The sequence below is a fragment of the Alternaria hordeiaustralica genome (genome assembly GCF_023758085.1).
Source record: "Alternaria hordeiaustralica strain BMP 2776 chromosome Unknown scaffold_19, whole genome shotgun sequence".
Taxonomy (NCBI): Eukaryota; Fungi; Ascomycota; class Dothideomycetes; order Pleosporales; family Pleosporaceae; genus Alternaria; species Alternaria hordeiaustralica.
In genome coordinates, this window is record NW_026056791.1 from 48,681 (window position 1) to 75,737 (window position 27,057).

The 27,057-nt window shown below is 51.8% G+C and overlaps 10 protein-coding genes across 10 annotated transcripts; 7 read left to right on the forward strand and 3 right to left on the reverse strand.

The window, feature by feature from the left end:
- Positions 1-1,526: 1,526 nt before the first annotated feature.
- J4E84_007928 (uncharacterized protein) lies at positions 1,527-4,919 on the forward strand (the record flags this gene model as incomplete). Its single annotated transcript, XM_049390506.1, has 5 exons — positions 1,527-1,686; positions 1,740-2,321; positions 2,451-3,208; positions 3,270-3,443; positions 3,918-4,919. 5 exons carry the CDS (start codon positions 1,527-1,529, stop codon positions 4,917-4,919), a joined length of 2,676 nt encoding a protein of 891 aa, XP_049241607.1.
- Positions 4,920-5,225: 306 nt separating this feature from the next.
- On the forward strand, positions 5,226-5,981 carry J4E84_007929 (uncharacterized protein; the record flags this gene model as incomplete). The annotated part of the gene is made up of 1 exon (XM_049390507.1): positions 5,226-5,981. The coding sequence occupies one exon, from the start codon at positions 5,226-5,228 to the stop codon at positions 5,979-5,981; it is 756 nt and encodes a 251-aa protein (XP_049241608.1).
- Positions 5,982-6,430: 449 nt separating this feature from the next.
- J4E84_007930 (uncharacterized protein) lies at positions 6,431-9,152 on the reverse strand (the record flags this gene model as incomplete). The annotated part of the gene is made up of 3 exons (XM_049390508.1): positions 6,431-7,306; positions 7,994-8,715; positions 8,771-9,152. 3 exons carry the CDS (start codon positions 9,150-9,152, stop codon positions 6,431-6,433), a joined length of 1,980 nt encoding a protein of 659 aa, XP_049241609.1.
- A 778-nt stretch (positions 9,153-9,930) lies between these two features.
- On the forward strand, positions 9,931-11,418 carry J4E84_007931 (uncharacterized protein; the record flags this gene model as incomplete). Its single annotated transcript, XM_049390509.1, has 1 exon — positions 9,931-11,418. One exon carries the CDS (start codon positions 9,931-9,933, stop codon positions 11,416-11,418), a length of 1,488 nt encoding a protein of 495 aa, XP_049241610.1.
- Positions 11,419-11,877: 459 nt separating this feature from the next.
- Positions 11,878-13,069, forward strand: J4E84_007932 (uncharacterized protein; the record flags this gene model as incomplete). The annotated part of the gene is made up of 2 exons (XM_049390510.1): positions 11,878-11,920; positions 11,976-13,069. 2 exons carry the CDS (start codon positions 11,878-11,880, stop codon positions 13,067-13,069), a joined length of 1,137 nt encoding a protein of 378 aa, XP_049241611.1.
- A 762-nt stretch (positions 13,070-13,831) lies between these two features.
- Positions 13,832-15,085, forward strand: J4E84_007933 (uncharacterized protein; the record flags this gene model as incomplete). The annotated part of the gene is made up of 2 exons (XM_049390511.1): positions 13,832-13,840; positions 14,120-15,085. The coding sequence occupies 2 exons, from the start codon at positions 13,832-13,834 to the stop codon at positions 15,083-15,085; spliced, it is 975 nt and encodes a 324-aa protein (XP_049241612.1).
- Positions 15,086-17,116: 2,031 nt separating this feature from the next.
- Positions 17,117-18,690, forward strand: J4E84_007934 (uncharacterized protein; the record flags this gene model as incomplete). Its single annotated transcript, XM_049390512.1, has 3 exons — positions 17,117-17,176; positions 17,225-17,755; positions 17,815-18,690. The coding sequence occupies 3 exons, from the start codon at positions 17,117-17,119 to the stop codon at positions 18,688-18,690; spliced, it is 1,467 nt and encodes a 488-aa protein (XP_049241613.1).
- Positions 18,691-18,848: 158 nt separating this feature from the next.
- Positions 18,849-20,291, reverse strand: J4E84_007935 (uncharacterized protein; the record flags this gene model as incomplete). Its single annotated transcript, XM_049390513.1, has 1 exon — positions 18,849-20,291. One exon carries the CDS (start codon positions 20,289-20,291, stop codon positions 18,849-18,851), a length of 1,443 nt encoding a protein of 480 aa, XP_049241614.1.
- Positions 20,292-20,876: 585 nt separating this feature from the next.
- On the reverse strand, positions 20,877-22,454 carry J4E84_007936 (uncharacterized protein; the record flags this gene model as incomplete). Its single annotated transcript, XM_049390514.1, has 1 exon — positions 20,877-22,454. One exon carries the CDS (start codon positions 22,452-22,454, stop codon positions 20,877-20,879), a length of 1,578 nt encoding a protein of 525 aa, XP_049241615.1.
- A 2,308-nt stretch (positions 22,455-24,762) lies between these two features.
- Positions 24,763-25,767, forward strand: J4E84_007937 (uncharacterized protein; the record flags this gene model as incomplete). The annotated part of the gene is made up of 1 exon (XM_049390515.1): positions 24,763-25,767. The coding sequence occupies one exon, from the start codon at positions 24,763-24,765 to the stop codon at positions 25,765-25,767; it is 1,005 nt and encodes a 334-aa protein (XP_049241616.1).
- Positions 25,768-27,057: the final 1,290 nt, after the last annotated feature.

Here is a 27,057-nt window from a genome sequence, read left to right on the forward strand (position 1 = left end):
ATGCGCAGCCCATGACATTTTCTCTGCAGCGAGATATCTGTCTTTCTGAACTGCCCAGACATTCTGAAGAGCAGCAAGGGCGATCCCAGTGATAGTTGCGATTTCTTCGGCTCGCGATGCCTTGGAGCCGATGAACGTCCAGTCGGCTGCGTAGAATTCGACGCTACACGGTGCCAGTAGTTCCTGTAAGGTCCAACCGCGGCTAAACCACAAGCTCTCTTTGAATGCTACATCCAATCCAGCCTGTCCGTTGGAAACGTCACTCAGATAAGCGTAACAAAACTGAGCCTCTTGATACCACCGAAACATTGAGTTGATCGCCTCTTGAAGCTCCGCAGAGCTGGATTTGTCGATGCAGCAATTGTCTATCCAAATCCAATCGAATCCGTCCCTAAGCGCGAGTGCGCAGGTCCCCTGCAGTTTAGGAAACCCACGTTTGGCTCGGGCTGGGTTGCTGGTGTCGCTGATAGGGACCTTCATCACATCCTCGAAGAGAATTTCCTCGTCTTCCCACCGGTGTGAGAGGATAACGTACTCAGGTGTTTCACCAATGAACGTCGTGAGCGTCAGGGTATACGTGTTGAGGAGCCTCATGTTTGCGCACTCGTCGTACTGTGCCCAGATGGTCAGGCACGACTACGATTTTTTTGCGTGATGCAAGGCGGAAAGACTCTCCAAGTATAAGCGGCAAGAGAGTAGTGGGAGACATGTGGGATCACGGCGGTCGCCTCAAACGTGCCAGAGTCGACATCATGCTCCAGGTCGTGCCACATGCATGCATGCGGGGTAAGATAAGGTGAAGCCTGCGCTCCGACTCGTGACTGTGCAAATCATCGATGCATACGTAGGTCTATGCCTACGGTGCTCTCAAGCTGCGGTGATGGAGTGGGGATGATAATGTGACAAAATGTGTAGACTTCTCGCCGTGGCAACTCGCAGTGAACGCGTTCGGGGAACAGCGCGCAAGATTGACGCGCTAATCTCTCACGTGACCTGCCCCAGCCTCTCCAATTCCACCTTAGTCTAGTCCTAGGTGCTGCCTCGACTGCGTAATTAACTGCGACAAGCCACAGCGTCGCTGCACGAATATTGTCATGACTTTAGCAATGCGTATCAAGAAGAGACTTCGATGACTCCTGAAGATGCGCAGCGGCGAGCGACGCGAACTACCCAGGCTACCCAGGCTGCCTCAGGTTTTCCCCGCCTCCCAATACTCACCGGCCGCGTTCCACAGCCTCAATGTGCCTGCGATACAGACACAAGACCTGAGCATGCGTCCACAAGCGGAACTTTGTGAATGCACGGATGACGTGGCGCAATTCTGGCCCCCAACTGATGCAGACGAAGCTCCGCCTCGATGCAGAGCCGCGGCCCCTTCGGAAAATCGAAGGCTCGCTTCCTTCATCCCGTCTTATTCACGACGACGCTTTCTGGCCCCTTAGCATCAACGCGTCGCTCGCCAGCTTCTCAAGAGCTAATATTTTGCCCGGGCTCTGACATTGGGCACACTACGCACATTTGCATCAATGGCCAATAACGGCGTCAACGCAGTCGAGATGGCGACTATCGCGGGGGCTCCAAAAGCTACCAAAACATCCGTTGCTGCAACTTCGAGGACGGTCACCCCAAGCCCAAACATGCTGAAAAGCGAAGAGCCACCGATTGGATCGTGGCTCTGTGCTAATGGTAGATGATGTTTTGTCCAAGTGCCATTTGCAGGTGTCGTTAATTTCGAGCAGGCAAATATCGCGACTATATCGAGGCCTTGAGCGGGTCCAATCCTGGCCTGAAGAAGGCCGATCCAAACAACAGGGATGAGCCACTGAAATATGGCAACGCGCTCGTCGCGCTTTTAGACGCTCCTCCTACTGGGGCATCTGGTTTCACAACGACTGAATTCAGAGGCGAGAAAGAGCTTGTTAAGCACTTTGAATCCGCGGGGCACAACCACAACCGTCGGCGCATTTATATCATGGAGGGTCTGGCACCTGATTTTGTCGCAGCCGTCGGCGGTCACTTTTTCATGGATCCTTCATTCTTCCAGCGGCAAGAGAGGACATGTGTCTGGAGTAACGACTTTACACCAGTGAGCGATGCGTTGCCCCAACCTAGCTTGCTTGACCCACGGCAAGCTTTCCAGCTCCAGTATTGCGAGTTGCGACAGTTCAACAAGGCGCTCGAGAACCGCTATTTCTTCTGCGAGCGAACGCGACGGCATGTAGGCATGACAGCATCCCGTCAGAAGGAGAACAGTACGATCGGAATACTACGTCGCAAAGTCGGGTGGTGGTCTCGCCAAACCGAGAACGGCGGCTGGGATGGTACGTCAATTTCACTCTCGATCCTGGGACCATTCTCTGGAAGCATATTGCCGCCTTAGAAGCCCGATTCCAGTCCCGGAGACCAAGGTAGTAAGGGAAGGTCTGATAGACATTAGCTGATTTACGTAGTGGTCATATTGTGTGATCCCCAGCTGCTTCATCTAAGTCCTCCGCCCAAAGAAGTCGATCCCGACGACAACACACTTCGTCCAATCGCCAATGTACGCGACGAACTTCAAAACACGCCGTTTCAGGAAGGCTATGTTGACTTCATCCCGCCCGTCCCTCATCATCAAATACATAGCAAGACGCAACATCCCCATACGTCAATGCTGCGCGACCTCCTCCACTACTACCAGCAACACTCTGATCTGTTCTCCGAAGACGAGTGGGCTACGCCCAATACATCAGCAATCTTCCTCAAGAAGATAGTCGCTGCGCACTACCTCCAGCTTGTCGATTACATCAAAGCAATGCTGCCTTCATTGGAGCTTCGTCTTACTACCGCATGGGTTGAAGAGCAGGGTCAATGGAAGAGCTTGCAGACTATTTCACGTCGGTGCGGCAACTATCGCGACGATCTTGAAGACGCATTACTCAGTCTCGACTATTCGCTAGACGGGCAGATCAACAAGTCCGTCAGGTTGCATGCGCACACGTGGAAAGACTGCGAGAAGGACTTTCAATACGTCTACTTCCGTCTCAAGATCCTTAAGGAACGGGCCGATAATCTGATCCAAGCCATGACTGGACTGGCATCGATCGCGGGTAATCGTCAAAACTTGGAGGAGGCCAAGCGCGTGAAACGACTCAACCTTCTCGCCCTGCTGTTCATCCCCTTGGCATATACGAGCAGCTTGTTCAGTATGCAAGACAATTACGCACCGGTAAGATCACTTTGAACATACTGTCAGTGAACGATTACTAACTTTTCATGCTCGGTCTCAGAACCGAAGTGAATTCTGGGTCTATTGGGTCAGCGCTATCGGGGTTGTCGCATTCACCGCCGTCATTACGTGGATCCTGGACAATGCTCTGAACGACGAAGCGCAGTGGACCTGGAAACCGATCACCTTCCTCAAATTCTGGGGTGTCAATGAGCAACAACCCCAACCCGGAAAAGTGAAGAGAAAGATGACTAATCTCTACCGGCTATGATCATATGCACAGGGCTTTCTGCACTACCTGGCACGGCTTCAATACTTTCACCTCTGCAGATTGATTGTAATGTCTCGCTAAAATCGAGCTGCTTCCATGGGAAAGCTTCCATTGTCAAAGCACTTGGTGGGTGCTAGGCGCACTTTCGCGCTATTTCCCTTCCGTTCTCAGATCAGATGCATACGTTTGTTCTAGCATTCCTAGCCTTTCATCCTTCTTTCTTATCTTAATCTTACACCATATCGATACCTGACTAACAACGTCGTCATGAATGAAGTCCCGAGACCACCTGCTCGCCTCTGCTGCATGTGCCACCGTAAAGCTACATGCATGTGTACGACATGCAAGTGCAGCTATTACTGCTCGACACAGTGTCTGCAGGACGACAAATCCGTTCATCAACTACTCTGCAGGGCTTATCGAAATTACAAGACACAGTTCCCTCCTGAACCTGAACTGTTCAAGGCCATCTTCTTCAACGCCAGTAAGGCCGCGCCCGAATGGGTATGGGTGAGGATGACATCTCAGTCCGGCAATGAGGGCTTTGCTCTCCAGTACTATCTGATGCCAGATGATCAGAGCAAGGGACTTGTCAGCTGCGGGAACTCATCCTACAACTGTGTATTAAAACGCTCGCACAATACTATCCACATGCTTGGCTGCCTTGAAGCCTGCCCAGCTTTACCGGATCAACTATGCTTGACTGGCGTCCGAAACAAGAGCATGGGAAACATCGCACCCGAGCTGCTAGAATGCTGCAAAGGCAACATACTCTTCATCGGCCATCGCGCACATCTCAACATGACCAGTTTCCGGCATATCATCGACATGATGTACATGGAGTACGACAAATCACTCCGCCAACTTGGAGACAAAAGAAAAGGCTACATCCCTGGTGTCCGCATCAACTGCATCGGTGATCAGCTGATCAGTGAACGTCCGACACTCGAGGCTTGCAAAGTCACCGACGGCTTCTACGAAAAGGACGAGAATCTCCTCATGTGGATCGCGTCCAAACTAGGAATCGATCTTTTCGCTCACACTATACCCCCAGCGCTGCCATGGAGAAACCGGAGCGGTGGTTACAAAGGCTTGCATCATGCTTGGAACTTCGGCTTCGCTCAACTCAACCCTTCTGAGTGGGCGGCTAGCTTGGGTAGTGTGTGCGTCGCGAGGAAAGACAAGAAGCCTTTGTTTGTCGCTCACATTGCGGCTCTGATGGCATATCTATACTCCATCGGCAGTGGGCCAGTTCAAAAGATTCTAGACAGCAAGGAGCCGTGGAACCTGGCCTCAAAGTTCGACGAGGCTTTCGAGATGCACAATGACGTGTTACTTGAAAAAGCTTCTAGAGCGGATTTCGAGCGGTTTTGGATCAAGTGGATGGAAGAAGAAGGGCGACAGAAGTATGGAGATGTCTTTTCACCGTATGCGGTCTAGTGCGCGAATGCATTCATCGCGTCATGAAGCTTCCAAATCGCGTTTAGAAGCAGAACCAGTGTATTTGAGAAGTAAAATGTTTGTCGTTGCAGGATGCGAAAGAATCCGGCGTCCAGGTCCGTCGGCCTGGTGCGAATGGTGTTCCGGTAAATGTGGCTGCACTAGAACTTTGCCCATAGTGTTCTGCCGCTCTACTTAATTAGCCAATATGCATAGGGCTCACTAGCGCGTATCTGCCATGATACATATAAAATATACTTATGTGCATCGTGAGGATTGGCAGTGTCTTGGGAATCTCAGTCCAAAATGCAGCTTCTCCACCTCCTCCCCTTCCTGGGCCTCGCCCTCGCAACCCCATTGCATCCACCTGCACCTCCGCCTCCACCTTCACATGCACCCGCACCCGCACCACCTCTTCCTCCTCTCCATCCCCACACTCACGCCCCAAAAACTAACATCAAATGCCCCATAATCTTCGACGGCCGCATCACCAAGAACCTAACCCTCCAATCCTTCGACACACCCGCCGGCTCCACACCCTACAACCCGGACTACGTAAAAGGCGAAAACCGCACCTGGTCATCCATTCTCCTCTTTCCCAAGCACACACCTGCATCCCGCTTCGACAACCCGCTCCAGCACAAACCACTCGAGGTAACAATCGACGACGGCTCTTTGTTCCGCGCAGGCGAAAACCTGCAAACGGGGTTCCGCCGCGCCGGTCTCCTTCTCAAAGAGGACCAGAATGATGCTGGGGCTGATGCCTCGGATAACGGTGTCGTGACGTTCCATTGGAGTATCCGACAGGATGAACACAGGCCGCTTAATCTGAGCCATGAGTATATGAACGTGTGGCATGAGAAGGGTGATTACAGCGGTAACCAATTCATGTTTGTGGGTGGTGTTGTGTTGGTGGGTGATGGCGGGACGGGTGTAGATACAAAGAAAGAGAGGGAGATGTGGAAGGTGCAGAATGCGAAGAATGAGTTTGTGTTTCAGACGGGGATAGTGAGGGGGGAGTGGCAGAATTTTGGGGTGCAGTTGGATTATGACAAGGAGTAAGTGGCCTTGTTTCTTTTTCGTGCGATGAGGTTTGGGTGGGGATGAGGGCGCTGACGAGATGGTTAGTACGATTAAGGTTTATTACTCTGCGGGTGATAAGCTGTTGAAGGCGGTTACAAGGGCTACGCCTAATAGCAATGCTGGTGGTGGGCAGTTGCAGATTGGGATTGCGAAGAAGCCGACGGAGACTGAGACGGTCGTGTATGATGGGTATCAGGAGCATATTCCACTCCGCGGTGAAGGACAAATCTACGGTGGTATCTTTGTAGAAGATAGCTCGAGTGGATGTGTCAGTCTTTGAGTCCAGTTAGAGAAAGTTAGATCAATGCGCACGTGTGGAAAAGGAGGCTTGCAGATTCGTAGATTGTAAAGTCACAAATGTCTCATTCAAATCCCGTCATGACTAACATAGTCAATACCTACACAATCTAGCTATCTAACCCAGACCCCTAGACTATGTAAGGAGACGTAATATATCCATACTGCGCGTGTCCACCGTTTTGCATGAAGTTGAGGTAGAAGTCTGAAAAGCCCTGCTTCGACGCACGAGACAGCAACTGCTGAGAACTTGCTTGTTGAACGATGTCGATAAATGGAGTCAAGTCTTCATCAGGGTTGGGAGGTCCTCCGGGCAGATTGGATAGTTGTGCGGAACTGAAGCTTTCGCAGAGACAGTACTCGCGTAGTGCGTCTATATGGGCGCAATGAAGCGGCTTAAGGTCTTTGCGAATGATCATAATCGAGCCTGTAATCATCCGCCACTGCGCCGGGTTGAGTATCCGCGCGTCGAAATTGAGAGAGTAGGGGATAATCGTGTCGCCATAAAGACGACGATTCCTCCATGGTACAGCAGGCTCGATTAGGTGTACCTCTAACGGGATACCGATCTTCTCACCTACAGGGATCTTGAAGATACGATCAGTGTCGAAGAAGGTGCTGTGGAGTGTATTGATCGGTTCGTATTTTGGTCGCTTACTGATGACAGTGTCACCGAGGCAATTTGCACGAACGCCCTTGATGGGGCCTTGTATCCGCCTCTCGGCATCGATCCTGGCATCGTACCAACACGAGCGCAGATCGTCGACTATGTGCCGGAAGGATATCATGTCGAGGTGGTATCGCAGACCGCAGAATAGCAATGGTCCATTGTAGCCACCCACTAACTCTGGATCAATGCTTCCAACGCTACCAGTCGGTCTCCCTGCGAATCTTATCTCACCGTTTGTGTCGGCAGCGAGAAATCCGACTTGGCTGATTGGTTCGTGGGGACGCTGGAGAACCCGGTTTTCGTCGTTATCGCCTGTTGACTGTGGCGATCCGTGGACCTGGGACCGTGGTGGAAATGGCACGCTGTTGCAGTGGATGATCATCGCCTGATCAGGCTGATTGCAGTCTTCGATGCGTAGCCATACAAAGACAGGCCCCGGTCCATCCTCTGAGAAGAATATTGCGCGAAAGTGTTCTGGAGAGGGAGCCAAGCTCTGGTGGAAGTCCTTATACGATTCGCACAGAAGCTTGTGAGTTGGCCCGTCATCCTCTTGACAAGCTTCCGAACAGTATCGGCTACAGTCGCACTCAGGGCAAACTATCGTGCCGGGCTGCGGACACATCGAACATAGCGTTGAGCTTGTTGAAGCTTGAGTGGTGGATGAATTTGCCATTGAATCGTAATCTGACGGCCCTGGGTAAAGATTGATGGTGGTTGAGCTCTGTTAGATCTTGTAGAGGCAACAGATGAATCGTGCATTTGGTGGGATATTTGTAGGTCTGTGAGACAACTAGCAAGACAATCGTAGAACGCACGAGACGTATCATGAGACAACGTTTGCTGAGCGTGATGTTGTGCCTGGGCAACTGATAGTAGAATGGATGTTCGTAGAAAAAGGGAATGAGACGGCAAATATGGTAGTGGAAAACGCTGTGAGAATAGAAATGAAGGTATCGTGATTTGATATATATAGAAGAAGGGGTTGAAAGAGAAATCGTTACCAGCATTAAGCAACTTAATGTACCATACTCTTTCCAATCTCACTCTCCCAGTTATTCGCCCTCTCAAACCCATTCGAATGGCTCTGGTAGTCCATCATAGCCTGCATGACCTCGTCTCTTGACGTGACCACAAAAGGCCCGTACTGTACGATGGGCTGGTCAAGCGGCAGACCAGCGACAAGAATGAACCGTGATGGCTTCTCAGCACCCTCCTCCACGGAAGCTTCAATGCTGTCGCCGTTGCTCTCGAAAACAACGTTGTGGTATTGTTCGATAGGTCGCGATACGCCGTCAGAAGAGAAGATAGTAGTGCCGTCGAGGAGGTATGCGAAGGCGTTCCAGCCCTTTGGTAGGGGCTGCTTGACTTTGCCGCCGGGCTGGACTGTGAAGTCGAGCAGCCACACGGGTGTGTATGCCAGTTCCTTCAGACTCTCGGTGCCGTACGCTTGTCCGCTGATGACTTTGACGTGCACCTTGCCGTTATCCGCGGTCGTCTCGGGGATCTCCTTCGCTCGCAGGTCGCGGTAGCGGGGTTCGCATGACTTCAGCTCCTTGGGCAGGTCGACCCAGAGTTGCATTCCGACGTTGGGCGCGCCGTCCTCGTTCTGGCGCGGCATCTCGGCGTGAACGATGCCGCGACCGGCAGTCATGAATTGCAGGTCGCCTTGCTCGATGGTGCCCTTGTTTCCGGCGAAGTCTTCGTGGTCAACGGCGCCAGAGAGGAGGTATGTGATGGTTTCTTGGCCTGAACTAAGAGTTAGTCTAATAATCATGAGTACTTGATCTGCGCTATCACGTACCTCGGTGTGGGTGGTCAGGGAAGCCTGCGCCTGGTGGAATGGCAAAGTGGTCGAGCATGAGGAAGGGAGAGAAGTTGCGCAGTTTGGGGGTGCCAACACTCCTCCTCACTTTCGCTCCTGCGCCTTCAGATTGCTCGACAGCAAGGAACGACTTTGCGATCTTGCGGGGCGCATCGGTGGTGAACTTCTCGTCGGGGATGACGGGCAGTCCGCGGAACATGGTCGACATATCTTCGGTGGCGTTGTAGAAGGGCTTGGTGGTCTTTGCGAGGGATGTGACGTGTCTCAGTGATTGTGTAAGTCTCGAGAGCATGTACTCGTTGTTGTATACTGCAAGTGCAATTGCGATGAGGGCGATGAAGAGGGAGGAAAGCGTCTTCATGGGTCGGGCGGGGGCGCTTTATGCAAAACGCGACTAGGGTGACGAGAATGTTCGAGGGAGGCTTCGGGGCGGTCTGGTGTGGGTGCCATCGTGAGCTTGCTTGGTTGGTAAAGGTTTAACAATCCGGCGCGTGTTAACCTGAGGCTTGGCGGAGAATGCGCTGCTTATGTCGAGCATGACCAAGCAACACTAATGCGAAGGTGGGGCGGTCGACGGAAGGTGGAGCTTCCGTCGGCCAATCAAGAAAGAGTCGATGACGGAAGACATTCCGTCATCTCTCGCATCTCAGCACCCAGCATCCCTTAGTCTACTCATCGCGTCGCATTGCTGTGCCTTTCTACCATCTTCCTGCTAATCATTCTCAATGTACTTGACTATGTACAGACATATCCACGATGTCCTCTCAAAGCCGACATCCGGCACCCTTACATGTCAGGGTATTCCGGTAATATCTGGCAGCGGCGGCCAATTCAAGAATCTTCTCTCTTGCATCAGGCTTCCGGATCTCTGGATTTTGCCAGTTGCATGTTTTTCTACATGATGCAGCTCTTCCATTTTCTCTCTCATATCGAGCGTCTGGGCTCTTCGGCCCGCTTCCTATGGAGCTTCTGGTACGAGCGCCTGCGCGTACCCTGCAAACACCTGCAAATATCACCTTGGAAAAGTCGCAATATCGCACGAACGTCACCTTTGTAGGTTGAAAAAGGTGATTCGCTACTCATAGTTGCTCGCACACATGCCCGCACCGTTCCATAAGGCGCAAACCCCTACAGCTTCCATGCCAAATCACAGGTTCAAAGCGTCAGACATACGCCGATACCTCATCGATACGGCTCAGCACGAAGAGCGCAACGACGACTGTGAAGATGAAGAGTCCTCCAGCGTATCTCCGACATCTACTGTGGAACACGATCAAGAGTCGTTCGAATTCTTCAGCACAAGAGTTATGGAGCTTTGCGCCGCTCAATTCCCAAGATCAAGCTTCCAAGTCGAGCGCCTGCGCGGTGGGACTTACAATCGCATCACCGCGATCACTGTCACGCCTTTACCTCCTCGCGCTTTCACTTTTCCATGGATACGTTCGCTCTTACCCATTAATGAAGCTCACATCAAGGCTTACGAGCCAAAGCACTACATATTGAGGAGCGCACGAAGGGAGCCTTCAAGCGACGACTTGGATATGAGGTATGATGTGGCTACCCTAAAGTTCGCGCGCATGAAATTCCGCAAGTACGTTCCTCGGGTCATACATCTGGATGAACACACGCGTAATCCTTTGTCGCGGACCTATATCATTCAGAACCGTCTTCCCGGCCAAAATCTCAATAGGATATGGCTCGGATTTTCGATCAAACAGAAGATAAGCACGATGCACATTGTTGTTCGTGTCATGAAGAGATTGCATAACATTCAGGGACCCAAGGCAGGTATCATTGCCCGACTAAGAGTTCTACTACTTTCTCGCGGCGAAGTCATCCCGGAAATTTGTGCCTTCAGAACTACCAAGGGCCCGGTATCAGCATTTGCGGGACACGTGGACCGGCCTGCTGAGGCTATTGCTACCCGTCAATTCTTGCTACATCGGAGTCGCCGATGGCAGAGACTGGAGCAAGATCAGGAGGACGGCGATGAGGTTATATGGGATTGCTTCGATATCATCACCAGATCCCTTCACGACATGGGTCTTATTCCGGATAGCGACCGATTCTACTTCTGCCATCTCGACCTCTATCCGCGAAACATGCTCGTAGAGATTGAAGATGACTCATCGCTTTTGCTCACCGGACTGCTGGATTGGGATGCCCAGTTCGCGCACTTTTGCCCCAAGTTCGTCGCTTATCGTGCTCCGTTCTGGCTATGGGTATGGGGCGGCCACGAATACGATGAAATGATATCTGCCGATGAGCCAACGAATGCTGATCACCGGCGATTGAAGACCTTGTGGGAAGAAGAGGCGAGTGACGAGTGGAAGAGATACGCGTACGAACCGGAGTATATGATCGCGAGGAGAATGTTTGCTCTGCTCCGAGACGGCATTCGTCATGATGGAGATAAAGAGGAAGCCAGGTCTATTGTAGATGAATGGCAGAAGCTGCATTACGATCAGAGGCTTGCCGCAGCATATGCAGATGACGAGAGCGATGGCGTCGAGGCAAGTATGGACGTTGGGAACCGAGATGAAGGCATATACACATTGGCTCAACAAGACCTTGAGCTCGACGATGTGCGGGACGAGGATGACGGGGCTATCGACTCGCATGACTAAGGGCTGCAATACAGCATGGTGGTGGTTGAAGAAGACATGGGTTACGAAAGCATGTAGTCAATGCTATATCCTGGTATTCGTAGGATGCACCTTGTTATGCATGATGTGACCCGTAGATGATGTGTCGCATGGCCAATCACAAGCTCACATCAAGAGTGGGGTGAAGAGCTTCACAATCCCACTTGCCCCATCTTCGCCAACGTAAGGCCGTTATCGATAGCGCAGCGTTCATGAGGGGTAATCGATACTAGGGACATGACAATGGCGGAAGCGAGAGTAACGATCAGTCGTGGTATGATGGAAGGCGAGACGTCTCGATAGCTCGCTGCTGTTTTCGTTTTCTAGGAACCAGACCCAACGTGATCAGGTACCGTCACATTTTAACCACCTGGACACTTGATCACTTCAATCACACTCTTTACCTTGATACCGCACTGAACTTGACCGAGAAAGCCCACCATGCCAAACGTCGGTCAAGCGCCTCCCATCCTAGACTTCTCAAGTACGTTGACCCGCCAGACAGCCTTAGCAGTCGAATCCTTGCTTACGAGGCCTAGAGTTCTACCAAAACGACCCAGCATCCAAGAAGCAGCTTGTAGACGAAGTGCGAAACTGTTGCCTGCACAATGGCTTCTTCCAGATCACGGGTCACAACGTGCCGATCGAGCTGCAGAACAGGATGATGGACTGGAATAAAAAGTTCTTCGACCTACCACTGGAGGAGAAGAACAAGGTGAACAAAGGTACGTTCAGTACCACCATTAAGCAATGGCCTTTTGGCACATCAGCTCATCCACACCCCCATCTAGACACAACCAACACCTGGAACCGAGGCTACGAGCTCCTCAAGTCTCAAATCCTCGAAGCCGGCACCACGCCCGAACTAAAAGAAGGCTTCTACATCGGCGACGAAATCCCAAAAACGCACCCCTACTTCCTCGCCAAGAAGCTCAACTCCGGACCCAACATATGGCCGTCCTCTACGTCCTTACCAAATGTCCGCGATTTCAAAGCCACGTCCTTGGAATACTACGCCCGCGTCGTCTCCCTCGCAAAAGACATCCTCAAAGTCCTCGCTCTCACACTCGATTTGGAAGAAACCTACTTCGACGCCTTCGCCACAGGCGCAGTAGCAACAATGCGCCTCCTGCACTACCCGCCCCAACCCCCGTCCAGCCCCAGCCACCTCACCCGCGGCATAGGCGCCCACACAGATTTCGGCTGCATAACCATACTCCTCCAAGACACCGTCTCCGGGCTGCAAGTCTACGACCACGCCACGAAAGAATGGCTCGATGTAACCCCCACCCCTGGTGCTTTCGTCATCAACCTAGGCAATCTGATGATGCGGTGGAGTAACGACCGGTATGTGAGTAATCTGCATCGTGTTATCAATGTGAGTGGGAGGGAGAGGTATAGTATTCCGGTGTTTTTTAGCGGGAATCCGGAGTATGTGGTTGGGTGTTTGCCGAATTGTAGGGGGGAGGGGGAGGAGGGGAGGTGGGCGGAGATTACGGTTGAAGAGGCGATTTTGGGGGGGTATAGGGAGAGTTATGGGAGGGCGGAGGAGTGGAAGAGGGGGCAGGAGGAGACGAGGAAAGGGGAGGGCGCGAAGATGGATGTTGGGGCGCAGGAGATGGTTGTTGCGTAGGTTTGGTGGAGAAGACGTGGTCGTTACTGCAAGTAAATGCGCGATGGTATGTCATACTCACGACTTCTGTTATTTATGAGAGTACCTTCTTGTCTAGATTGTCGATGTTGCGGAAGTTGTGAGTGGCTCGTTTCGCTCTGCGTCATCGCAGTACTACGGGATGAAGTGAGTGGCGAATGAAATAGGATGCGTGGTTACCTCGGCGATATCCACAAACACCGCATTAGATGCCAAATTAATGCTTGTTAATCGATCAATCATCGCCATTATACACAGAAGTTTACACGTGCTGTTCCGAGGTTCGCGCTGCATTCCATGTTGAGAAGTGACCGGCAGAATTCCGCCGGTAAAATCTCGCCGCACTTTTGGCCCCCAAACGCTTACACGCGAGATCACCAACACGTCTGATGGCTTCGCATTGGTTCATGGCATAGTAAGGCGACAGTGTGGACAACATTTTGGATAGATCAGCCTCCAACCACCCTGTTATCGGTGTCTTAGCCGTGTTGTGGGCCCTCCAGCCTGCATGTTAGCGGCCTATTTATAGGCCGCCGCGGATAGTAGCGAGATGCTCTTGTACACTTTCTCCCTAGAAGCGCTCTATACTTAGACATCTGCTTCCAAGATGCCTAAAGACTGGTGTCTGGTTCCGGCACGTCATCTGCTGGGTAGTCCTAGACCTGCCTATTCATCCTGGAGTAGGTTGTGGGAAGTTTGTGACTGGCTTGGTCGTATAGCCTTACACCTTTATCAAAGCAGCACATGCAGGACGTTGCTGTGAAAGAGATGTTAGGAATGTGAAAGAACTTTAGATTGCATATAACCATCATCGACATTATCTTTTGGGTATACTCGTCCGTGGGTCGAGCACGCGAAGGATGTTGCCGAGGTGCTGGTGACCGGTTGTTGTTGCCTCAACACCACAGGGAGTGTAGAAGCCTTCTGAAGTGGTATCGCGTCGGGCGGATGCTGATAGCACGCTAATTCCGCGAGGAGCCGTCTCTGGGGGATGTAATGATGATATCAGGAAGTCATCCACCACATCCGCAGGGAGATACCACACAGTTTCTCGTCGTCGCCATGATCGCCCAGCACATTGACCCAGATATGCTCACGAAGATGTGCCAATTCACTAGCACATACTATCGCCAACCATATCCCGCTCTTGAAGAAGTACAACAGACAGGCGCCGGCAAATACGTCCTCGTTACCGAAGCTTCGGAGGAGATCGGCCGGGCAATCGCTTCCTCGTGGGCAAAGGCGGGAGCCGCCGGTATCGCCATCAGCAGTCGCAATGAAGACGATCTCGAGCCCGTCATCGTCAGGCTGAAGCGACTCAACCCCACAACACGGGTCCTGGCCATGGCTTGCGACACCACAAAATCGGCCGAAGTCGCCAGACTCTTTGATGCGATAAGAGATGAGTTTGGCCAACTCGATGTAGTCATCGCAAACGTCGGTACCGCACATCTCAGCAGAATAGATGAGACCGACGACAACGACGAGTGGTGGGCCGATATGACAACGAACTTCCGCAGCACACATCTTCCCGCCCACCAATACATCCGCACGTTTGGTCCTGCACCAACCGGAACATTCATCTCCATCACATCCGGTGCGGGTACGGTCGTGACACCTGGTCTCTCTTCCTACGGCATCGCGAAACAAACCGACCGCCGGCTCATCGAGTTCCTCAACGTCGAATATCCAGATATGAAGGCTTTCTCGCTAGATCCTGGGGTTGTGAGGACGGAGAGGACGAGCGATATGTTCAGGCCCTTTGCGTTTGATAGTCCAGAGCTAGTCGGCATGTTCTCGGTTTGGCTAGGCGGCGGAAGAGCGGATAAGCTCAAGGGCAGTTATGTGCATACTACATGGGATGTAGAAGAGTTAGAAAGAGAAGCAGACGATATAGTCGGGCGGGGTACACTGAAAGACAAGTTTCCGGGGAGCTTGCTGGTACAAGAGGGTGTAACCTGGGGAAACCAGATCCCTGGACCGGAAAGACATTTGTAACTTCTCATCGCGATGAGATCAAGTCTATGTATGATTGATCTGAGAGTTGCCTGGCACAACGAATGCGAAACCGATGTTGATGCCACTTTGATGCTGCTGAAGCCGTGATGTCCTGATGTGTGCAACAGCCTCGAAGCTACACTTCAACAATCGTGTGTACTGGGCCGGCCAAACGCCTCTCAACCTCTTCCCATGATGCCATCCGCCGCTTGTCTTGACTCCATAGGGTACCGCCTACTCCGTGATTCCATATCCAGGCATCGCATAAAATGATGTCGTCATCATCGCCGTAAAAGCTGACAGGTACATCAGCTTCCCAGATACGTACCGTATCTTGATCTGTCCAGTTCCGAGTCTTGTTTGGTGTCCGATGGTTCGAGTTCACATCGACCAGAACAACGTCCAGGCGTTTCCCGTCGTATGATCTGAATATTGTGTCGATGGTTTTCGCTGCTAGATTGACGGGTCGCATCATCACAAGCGTTTGCAAGGATGGGGTCTTGAGACAGAATGCAATCTCTAGATCCGACATCTCCTGCGTAGTGATGGCAAGCCGTTTGAGATTAGGTGGTGGATGTCGAAAGTAGTTCACCACATCGTAGCTGACAATGAGCTCTTCAAGGTGCAACATGTGTGAAAAGACCCTGTTCTCGGTGACATGCGGCCTGATTTGCTCAACCTCACTTGGTGGTGCATAGATCGGAGAGAGATCTAAAGCCAGTCTCTTGAGTAAAATTCCTATCCGATGGCAGGCGTCGATTATTTGTGGTAGTCGCACCAAAGGCGTGTAGTTCCCTTCGATCAGCCTGTGCACCTCAGTTGGCGAGATAAATATTGATGTTATATGGCGGAGTGCCTGGGCTTCCGCGAACAGTTCTTCGTTTCGCCCGGCTTCTCCATAGTTGAGAGCTTGTGGGTGATGCCCCAGGTTTATTCCGAGTGTTCTGCGAAATCGCGCATAGGTCGTGCAACTGTCCAGATATAGACAATGCGAGTAAAGATACTGTGTTGCTATAAGATAAGTGTTGCGCGACACCAGAGTGAGTGCGCGCAACGTCTTGGTGATGATGTTTGACGGTGCATACGCTACAGGATGCTGGCCGTTGTGGGTACCCACAAGTTGATCGAGAACGTTGAGGAACAGCTCTAATGGCAAGCTGGCGAACCCTCGCGATATATTCTTCGGGAAGTCAGCCTGTTCCATTAGTTCGCTAGCGATATTGAGTAGTTATGTGCAAGCTGGAGATGGCGAGAATAGATTTTGGCGACATTGTTGAGCCTCCTTACGTCATCACCTTCCCCGCTCGCGGCCCGCACGCTAATCTTCATAAAGTCTAGCCTGGGAGCTAATCCTGGAATGCACGAGCGACTTACGAGCTACGGCGGCGGCCGTGGCGTCCGTAGGCCCCGTGATCAATCTCTAGAGTAACACCGTTACCCAGCGCAGTTCGGCCGACTCGAAACGAGGCTCGTTCTAGGGTGCACAAGGCCTCATTCGGGGCAACAACACATCCGACCCATTCGTAAGTGGAGGCGGAGAATCAAATACACCGCTCCGCCCACTCCTATGCAATACCCCCTCATCAATCGGCTTCGACTGACCAATTGCGTGTATTTGTACTCGTATGCCCTCCAAGCCTCCTGACTGGTCGCGTCTGATGGTGTGTCCCCAAATGCGTTCAGACCCACTGCTCGGTCGCTATCATCCATGCTTTTGACCGGCAGCTTTGAGCGAATGCATCAAGTCTCTCATGGTGCGGATGCGAGCGTCTGCCAGTTGTGCTACTTCCAAGGCGGCCCACGAAGTACACTCCAGGATGCGCGTCACCATTGAATCTAACAACCACCGCGAAAAATGAAGGGCCGTTCACGGCTTTAGCCTCCACATTCCGCAAGTGCTGGCAATATGTAAAGGGCCCACGCAGCTAGAGATTTGAGAGAACATATTGCAAGTTGGATCACAAAACCAGTTCTCTACTCGACCAAGATCAATACCGGCGGGAACTGCGAGCTCACTCGAACTTCATCAACATGCCACTTCAGCGGGGCGTTTTAGCCGCTCTCTTGGTGGTACTGGCCTACATCATCAAGGTAAAAGAGTCATAACAAGCTGCTTTACGTCAAGCTAACAATGCAAAGATTGTTTGGAAAGGACTTACAGGTCCACTGTCAAAGCTGCCAGGGCCATGGTACACCAAGTATACCAATCTCGTCCTTCGTTACCAGACGGTTTCAGGCAAACGAATTTTCTACGTGGACAATCTTCACCAGCGCTATGGCGGCGTCGTACGAATATCGCCAAACGAGACAGCCGTATCAGATATAGCCGGTGTCAGTCAGATACACAAGATCGGTGCTGGGTACCTGAAGTCGGACTTCTACTCGTCTCTCCTCCCAACTGATACACCCGGTATATTCCCGATGCGCGATCCACATGCCCACGCCGCAAGAAGAAGGCTGTTTGCCCGACCCTTCAGCAACACCAGCTTGAGCAGCAACTGGGACGTAGAGATCAGGACGAAAGCAAACCTAGCTGCCCAGAGAATTCGACACGACGCAATGGGTTCATCGCAAGGAGCCGATGTCCTCAAATGGTGGACGCTCATGGCGAATGATGTAATCGCTCACCTCAGCTTTGGAGAGAGCTCCGAAATGCTTGAGATGGGTAAGGTATGCAACTCAGCCTTCTTCAGTCTTGCTATGTATGCATTTTCTAATAACAGAGGTAGCAAACACCATACATCGATGCTATTCAGGCTGCGCTTATCTGCGGTATCATTCGGTCTGAAATTGGAACTACCATCTGGAAACTTCTCAGTTACCTCCCTATCGAACGGATGAAGTTTCTCTACTCGATCGACGATGTCCTGAACGAACACGGCGAACGGGCGATACAGAAGATGCGCAGTGAGGGTGGCAATACCAAGAATCTCTTCAATCAAATGATAGCTGCTGGGGAAGACAGTAAGACTGCCGCGCTTTCGAACAAACACATAAGGGAGGAAGCGGCCGGCTTCATTGTGGCCGGATCGGACACTACCGCGGTGACGCTCACGTATCTCGTCTGGGCGGTTCTCAAGCAGCCTGATCTGCAGTCTCGACTCGAGAGCGAGATTGGAGAACTCAGCGAGGAGCTTACGAAGGAGGAGCTCGAGACTGCGCCTCTATTAAACAGCGTCATCACAGAGACGTTGAGGCTTTACGGCGCTGCTCCTGGCGCCTTACCTCGGGTTGTACCGAAACAGGGCACTGTCGTAGGCGGCCATCACATCCCCGCCGATACTGTGGTCAGCACTCAGGCTTACACAAACCATCGCGATCCTTCCGCCTTTCCCAATCCCCACAATTTCGACGGTCTTCGTTTTTTGGACAAGAGCACGATGTCAGCACATCAAAAGGCGTCATACATGCCCTTTGGAGCTGGTTCGAGGGTGTGTATCGGCATACATCTGGCGTATATGGAGCTCCGATTAGGAGCTGCCCTCTTCTTCCGACATTGTCGGGGCGCCAGAATCTCCGACTCCATGAACGATGAGATGATGGAGATGGACAACAACTTCTTGATTGCTCCCAAGGGTCATCACTGCTACATCACCTTGAGATGAGAAATCTCAACTCCAATAACCGGTACGTGTTTCTGGTAGTTGCGAAGTTCTTCGAGATCACCCATTAGCCTTTGCATAGAATGTTACACGTGTGTAGGTAGGAAGTGAGAAAGTTATACGGTTGTTTGGAATTATATGCACGACGAAGTGAATGTTTCTCAATTCCACTCTGCTTCAAGATCACCAATCTTATCCTCTGGATACAAGGCATTCCACTCTTCTGCCAGCTGAAGCGCCAGATAGCGACGATCGCCCAGCAACCCACTGTTGACGACCCTAAACAGCTTTCTCGCGATAGCACTCTCGCGCGAAAGACCGAATATGATGAAATCTTCTGACGCTGCGCTCCTAAAAGCCTGCTTCAGGGTCTTGAATTTTCCCTCAGGCGGCTCGTATGTTGCCAAGTCTTCGTCTCTCTCGTCCATCGAGTGACCTACCCACGCCCAGAACGGGGGCCGGAGGGCCACAAACTTGGGTGCGAAGCAAGCCATATCCCAGTCTACGATACCTGTGATCTCCACAGTCCCTGGACTTGTGATCTTAGCGAGTATATTGCGGGGAAACAAGTCGCCATGCGTAAGATGGAAGCGCTGCCCCAGCCATCCGCGCCGATCTAGAGCTTTCGCAACGGCGATCGTGATTCGCCACAGGTTTTTGTTTCGACTAGCACGTCCAATCTCTTCTTCGTATTTCTGCCAGCGCTGGCAATGATCTATCAGATACCCAAAAGGTGTTTGAGGTGGCGCTGGACTCTGGCTGGGCTGAGCGAAGTGTGGTCGTTTCTTCGCTTCTTGGTTTGTCGGAACGGGGAATTGATCTAATGCTATCGCTGAGCTCCTGGAGTTGATCAAGTTACTCAGAGAGACGAACCCAGCCGCGGGCGTCGTGACGGCTGCGATGTTTTCTACTGTTTGCGTAATCTGCTGGATGGCCGACGCTTTCTGTTGTGGACTTAGCTCTAGCCACAATTTATGTAAGTTCTTACCAGGTAGTAAGGTCTGTAGGGTATATGGCCGTCCCAAAGCATTCGTCGGACCAAGATCGTACTTTTCAATCTTGGGTATGGGTAGCCCTAGGCAGGAGCTGATAACGCGTTGTGTGACAATGTCGCCAGCAACGTCGCTCACAGGAGGACCATCCATTTCTCCATTCTTGTCCCTTGGAATTCTCAAAGCGAACTTACGGGTTCGTGGAGGCATACCAAGAAGCCTTGACACTCTAGCACCAAAGCCGACCCCGGAGTCACGTCTTTGCGCCTGGTCTTGTAATGTGACAGCTACGACGATGTTGAAAGAGCCCATTCCAAGTACTCGGAGTGAAGGCTCTTCGATCTCACTCTCAGGGAACAGATCGGCAACAAGTTGCAGAATTCGGAACTTCAGTCTCAAGACTGTTTCTCTCCCTTCCAGAAAGCCTACGCCACCCTCAGTGAAGATGTTTTCGTCATCGAACAAGCGCCGTAGGGGATTCTCACTCTCATATCCAGAAATTGTCAGCTCGTCGTTGCTCGGGACTTGATCTGGGAGGTATTCTCTAGCCGCTTCAATGCAGGCGATGTCAAGTTTGTTTAGTCCATGAAATGGAATGTTGAGATGCGCCATCAAGTGCGGTCTTGATGGTTATGTGAACTTCGCTTTTCTGATTACCGTTACTGACGAGCCCAGAAAAGGAAATTACGCAGATAATTTTGCCGATATTGAACTGGTTTGTGCATTGTGAAATGAGTTGCAGCGATCGCTCGAATACGACAGTCGCTGTAGATGCACAACGTCAATCCGATAGTGTGATGGAAGTGAAACAACTTTGCGCTGTGTAAGCGATACAGCTTCTGAGAGGATAGCCAACACAATGAACCCTAAGAGGTCTAACAAGACATGCCGTTGATGGTTCTCGTCTGGCATTACAATCACTCATGGGTTCAAGCCAACAATCACTTCAAAGACGTTGACGTAGATTATGTAGCTTCGAATCCTTGAGAGATGTGTCTTGATGGTAATCTGGTCGTATAGCTAACTAAGAGTGGATATTCGTATCCAGAGAGCTTATCGAACCAATGGAGTACATCTAATTCAAAGCACTGATCATTTCACATGTCAAGCAAGAGAGAGCACAAAAGTTTCAATACGAGGATGGGACTAAGTGATTCAGTATTGGAATTTCCTTCAAATATCGAAAACATGTAACTGCTACTCCTTGACAATGGGCTCGTCTTCTTCTGCATCCGTTGTAGACTCAATATCTTTGCCAGGCTCATCATCCTTTGTAGTCTCATCGTCCTCCGTAGTCTTATCGTCCTCCGTAGTCTTATCGTCCTTTGTAGGCTCATCATCTGAGTCAGACTCAGCCTCAGAGTCGGACTGCCAGTCAAGACGGAACCGAACATTATCCTCGGGGTGGAGCTTATCCCACGCTTTTACAACCGCTTTTGCCTCATCATAGTCCCAGCTACCAGACATTCCCTTCTGCAAAAAGTAGAACATACGTCTAGCGAGCATTGCCTCTGGTGCAAAGGCAAAGAGCTTGTACTTGTCGGACGCATTGTCAAGGAACACTTGCTTCAGTATCCTGTCCTCATCAGTAGCGAGCTCTACGTTCGCCACGCTTTCGTCGTCTTCTTTGTCGCTAGACATGTCCGCAGGCGTCCAGAGGTAAAACGGGGCTCTATAGGCCATGAATTCCGGAGCAATGATGGCTGTATCCCAGTCGATAACGCCTGTGATCACCGCCTCGGTGTCACTACGTACTTCCGCGAGGATGTTGTAGATCTTGAGATCACCGTGAACGAGTACGCATGGCCCGTCGAGAAAGCCACGATCGTCTAGAGCTCTAGTGATGTTTGCGAAGCTTTTCCAGATGTCATCGAAAGAAGCGCCCTCGGAGTTCTCGTAGTCGCTCCACGCCTTGCATCGCCCAAGCATGTAAACGAAAGGGTCGTCAATCAAAGCCGGCTCGGGCTTCTTGTTCTCACGACTAGTTATATGAAACGTCTGGGTATGGACTGGGGAATTCGGAGGGTTGTACAGGTTCTGAGAAGATATGTCGCCGACTGGTCCTTCCACTGAAGCGATGGTGGGAGCGAGAGCGGTGATTTCCTTCGCGAGATGCTTCTTTTGCTCCATATTGAGCTTGGTCCAAAGGTCCGTCGCGAGGGTGCGACCAGGGAGATGGATTTGAATCATATATGGCCGTTCGAATATATTCGCAGTGGTAAGATCATAGCTCGCAACCTTGGGGATGGGCAAAGGCAGCCGAGAGCCCACGGTCTTCAAAATTGACACCTCCCTTTCCATATCTTCGGCCATGTCTTTGGCACCATCCTCATCCTCGTATCGCGTCCGCGGGACACGCACAACGTACGATTCTGATCGCGCAGCTTTCTTCTTCTTGCGCGCGCTCAAACAGGGAAACAGGAACCAGGCCAAAGTAAACTTCTTGGCCTTTTGTGCAATGGAGACGCCGATGACTCGGTTGAAAGAGCCGCCCTTCATTTCATGGACAGTGATGTCTCGCGGGCTTCGCCGGAATATTTTTGCGGCGAGTGCGGCGACTTTGTGCTGAATCGTCTCGAACGGTTCCTGTCCGTAAATCACCGTGTTTGTTTCTGAGACTGCATCGTTTTCTGACTCGTGATCCTGCTCATCAACAATGTCTACCGATTTGTCTTGGTGTTGCATGCAAGTGTCCTCGGCGGGGGCGTTGACACGGTCTGGCGCATCCGAAATGAGTGTCGGCGGAGCCGCCGGGTTCGGGGAGCAAGTCGACATGATGCGACTTCTGAATACGGAGGAGCGTTGCAGTGTAGGCGGAAGGATCTTTAAAAGGCGTCAGGGCGCATTGTTGTACTGTAGCTCTTTGTTTGCTGAATGCCAAGCCTTGTCGGTGCACAGGGTCGTTTCCTTCTGAACCATCACTGCAGGAGCGGTGTGAATGCTCAATGTGATTCATCATCTCCAAGTCAAGTTCCGTATTGTCGCAGTGGGTTCCGTGGGGTGTTCGTATATAATGCTCCCTGTGCTGCGCGACATTCGTAAGTAACCCGACAGTAATACAACCCCCAAACAACCACGAACTACACTAGAATAACCCCGTAACACTATCACAATGCCCGGAATGCCCAGAGTCGGAGACACAGGTCGGCCCTGTACAAAGAACACTAAGGGAACTATACATCACTGTCCTGGTGCAAATGGCTGGGTCGGCGAATGGAGTCCTGGTGGCTGCGATAACGGTAAACACGGCCCGCCGGGGCTTGCGTTCTTCTACTGCAAAAAACACCAAATGCCGTGTCGTCAGGGCTGCTTCAAAAAAGCTCATATGAAGAATCAGGCTGGCTGCCGATCATGCGAGTTCAATTGGGGGCGTGAAGATAAGGCGGAAAGGGAAGCAAGGGAAAATCAGAAAGCGATCGAGAAGAGTAAAGAAGAAGAAGCCTTCTTCAATCCAGGTAAAGGAAGGAAGAAGGATAGGAAATAAACGACCAAAGCCGGTATCGATCATTCGGAAATAGTAGATGAATGGATGAACAGTTCACGGGTTGTGGTGTCTCGAGTAGGTTTGGTCTTGCGGAGGAGCTCGCTCTCTTACAAGCTGCACCTTACACCGACAGGACCTAGAGGCGTACATCGTCTTGCGGTACAGACAGAATGTTGAAGTATCGGATATGGCGTATGCAAAATGAGATTCTTCGCAATCTGTTTCCTGTTCTGTGATTGATGGCGTGATGTGACTCACACTTTCCGGTTCGATCGTGAAGTAGGAAAGTCTTTATCCATTGAGAAGCTTCATGACACATGTTGCAGGAGCGCGCGATGTTACATAGGCCCGCGCCATCTAGGAAGTGCCCAGATGGTGGAGATCGAGAAGCAAGATGTGGATAGTCGCCTTTCTCCTGTTCTGGTTTGTATCCGAGACCATCGAAAACGATCCTAATCTGTGAGCAAGCGACCTCTTCGGTGCCACATCAGGATACCCTCGAAATTCCTGACGACGTAACCGTACCTCATGCGATTATCCGATAAACACTCGAACGTGCTGATATGATTGCGCAGCTGCTTTTCAATGGCTGAGGAGTGAGAGGACCGTCCGCGCGGTGCGCCGGCACAGCGGGTCTCGCGCGTGGGCTACAACGCGTGTCGCATTGCGCGCGCTCGCAGATGCTGTCAGGAGCGAGCAAAGGCAAAATATGCACGTCATTTGTAGGTGCGACTGTTGGTTCTGTACGCGTGCGCAAGATTCGATGAAAAGGGATGATGTGGGGCGGTCTTTTCGAGGTTGACAGGATCGCGCACCTGCCCAGGTGTTAAGGCCCGCTACCAGCCGTCAGCCAATCACGTCGACGTCTGTGCAGACCAATCACATACGTCATCGACGTTCAGAATAGTATCAGTGCAAAGACGCGTCGCGACAATGGTCACTACACGTTCTGCATCCCTCAATTCTCCCGCAGGCATACCCTGTCGCTCTGTTCCTCGTTCTCAAGTTTCGGCAAGAGCCCAAGAAGTTCACAATCGTCGCCTACAACTGTCGCGTCGCTCCATTCCTCACTCTCAAGTTTCGGAGAGAGCCCAACGAATTCACAGGCTCCGCGCGCATCACGCACTTCACGCTGTGCGCCTCGGCCTTGCCGAATTGACCCAACGCTTGGCTTCATTTGTACTTAAATCGGGTCTTGGAGCTAGGGACGCAAACACGCCTCCGGTTTATTCTCCAAGACAAGGCGTGCCAGCCTCAGACGGTGCAACGGGTCTTTGAAAAGTTTTTGTCGCCTACAACACACACCTGGCTCGCACCTGTGAAGGATTCAACAATAGAGCGTCCCAGCATCCCATCTTTCGTCGGCTCTGCAAGACTTTCATTGAGACCAGGCCCAGAAAGGTGGAACAACAACCTGTCAGCAATTCTATCATAGGCTACTTCGTTTCGAGCCTAATACTTCCCCCTTCCCCATCAGAAGGCGCCAGTGGTCGGCAAACTGAGCAGTTCTGCTTCCAGATAGTGACAGTGAAGGTCGTCCAGCCCGTGATAGTTGGCGGAAGGCTTGGACAGGTGTGGACCAACACAGCTTCAAGGACCATGTCGCTGAAGCGAGGTGCCATTGACTCGTTCTTCAAGCGCCCTGAGCCCAAGAAGCCCAGATATGAAGCAAGTCTTCAAAAGTCAAGCCATGCGTCTTACCCCTTCGCCATCCCACATCTGCCTGCCCCGTTCACGGAGCAGTTGGGATTCGCACCTGCAGAGGAGGGCAAGCTCATGAACGACCAGCTGGATCTGGATCTTGTATACTATCAGCCATACGTACCTTCCGGTATTGCGCCAGGGCTTTTCGAGTTCCTTCGACGGGAACTTCCCTTCTACCGCGTGCAGTACAACATCACCCGTGGGGGAGCGCAAACACAGATCAACACGCCGCGGTTTACGACAGTATTTGGTGTTGATGATACATCGCGCTTTGCAGCTGAAGGCAGCATCGTAGATGCAAAGGCTGGAAAGCCGGTTGAGAAGAGCCGCTACAAGTGCGCACCTCGTCCTATCCCACGGTGTTTGGAGGAACTGAAGAAAGTGACAGAGGGCACCACTGGCGAGACCTTCAACTTTTGCCTCGTTAATTACTACGCCGATGGCAAGGACAGCATATCGTACCACTCCGACGATGAGAGGTTCCTCGGTCCTAATCCGGCAATCGCATCGTTCAGTCTCGGTGCAAAGCGCGACTTCTTGATGAAGCACAAGCCTATCACACCCAAGGCAGGCGTTGTGGTGGAGGAGCCAAAGGGCATCAAGCTGCCTCTCGGCTCGGGAGATATGGTCTTGATGCGTGGCAAGACGCAGGCGAACTGGCTACATAGTATTCCAAAGCGTGCCGGCCCTGAGGCAGGCAAGGGGAGGATCAATATCACTTTCAGGAAGGCGATGATCAAGGGCGGTACTGAGAACTACTACCAGTATAACGTTGGCACGGGAGGCGTGCATAAATGGGACGCGAAGGCAGAGAAGATGGTGCCTTGGACGGCGACTGCGGAGCCTCAAGCGTCTGCGAACGGCGATGGCAATAGCGCGGGGCCAAATAACGGAGCCTGATGGATCAGACGATATGGCGAATTTGATGATATTGATGATTGCGCGCCAACCTAGGAAAAAACTGAACAGCCTGGAGCCTACTTTAACGTTAGGTCACCTACTTTGCAAGGTTTTAGCTTAATGTTGCCTGCAGACCTGTTCGGTTTTTTCCGTATAAGGTGATCGCGAAGAAATCGATATTTGCGTTCGGACCTAGATGGTGTATTTCGTCAGATAGTTCTGTTTCTCTTCGAACAAAGTTTCGTTCGGAAAGTTCTTCGCATCAAATTACCATATGCACAGTGATGTGTGATACAGAGAACTGTGAGCAGGCCCCAGACTTGTCAAAAGCTTGTCGCTGTGCGAAGTAGCGGGCCTGAGTTGCCGCCAGCGAGCAGGTGGCTTGAGCGTGGGCTAGTTCGACCCCGCCTGGGGCAAGCGCGACCACGGGCAATCTTGACATGTGGAAAGAGCAGTGTGCGATGAGGGCCCATACAGAGGCAGGATAGTGGTAGTGGTGGAGATGAACTCGCCACTGAAGGAGCTGACCGAATCTGTGCTGTCAGTCACATGGATATGCGTGATGGCGACATGATGAAGAGTCGCATGTCGCAGGACATCTTGGCAGCGACGGATGAGGGTGGTCGGAGTTAAAGGCCGCCTAATTCTGCCCATGGCCGTACCAGCCTTTGACTGCAACACCACAACACCCTCTTGCGACCTTCTTATCTTGTGGATTTCGAGTCGCCAAAGCTAGCGCATATCACCAAAGGCCTAATTGAGGAGCTTGCGCTATCAAAGGTCGCTATCGTGAGTCGGGCGCGTTGGACGGAAAGCTGGCGGTGCGTGCAAGCCTGTTTGAGAGTAAGTACAAATCGGCGCATGGTTCTGTAAATGTGCAGCTGCTGATAGAGGCTAGCAGGTGTCAACAAGCCTTCGATTCACCGCTAGACCACATTCCTCTCACCGCGAGGTCGACTGCCCATTGCATGAGCTGCACCTCCCCCTCATAAGAAGCGCTGCGTAAGCCGAATCTAGACGAACCACCCAACGACGAATTCCCTACGCATCGATTGAAACGTACGTCTGCGCAATACAAGAGGCAGTATCGGGAAAAGAAGAGCGAAAAGTGTGCCGTATTGGACGACATTCACTGGTGGGAAGGGCGGAAGCAAGTCGCATACAAGTCAACACCAGGGCAGTATCGCCATTTCAAGTCCACGCCTCAGAGTCATAGCACTTGGCGCATGGAGATAGCTCAGCTCCGGAAGATTTAAGACCGCACCGGGCCGCAATCGCAGAATCGCACAC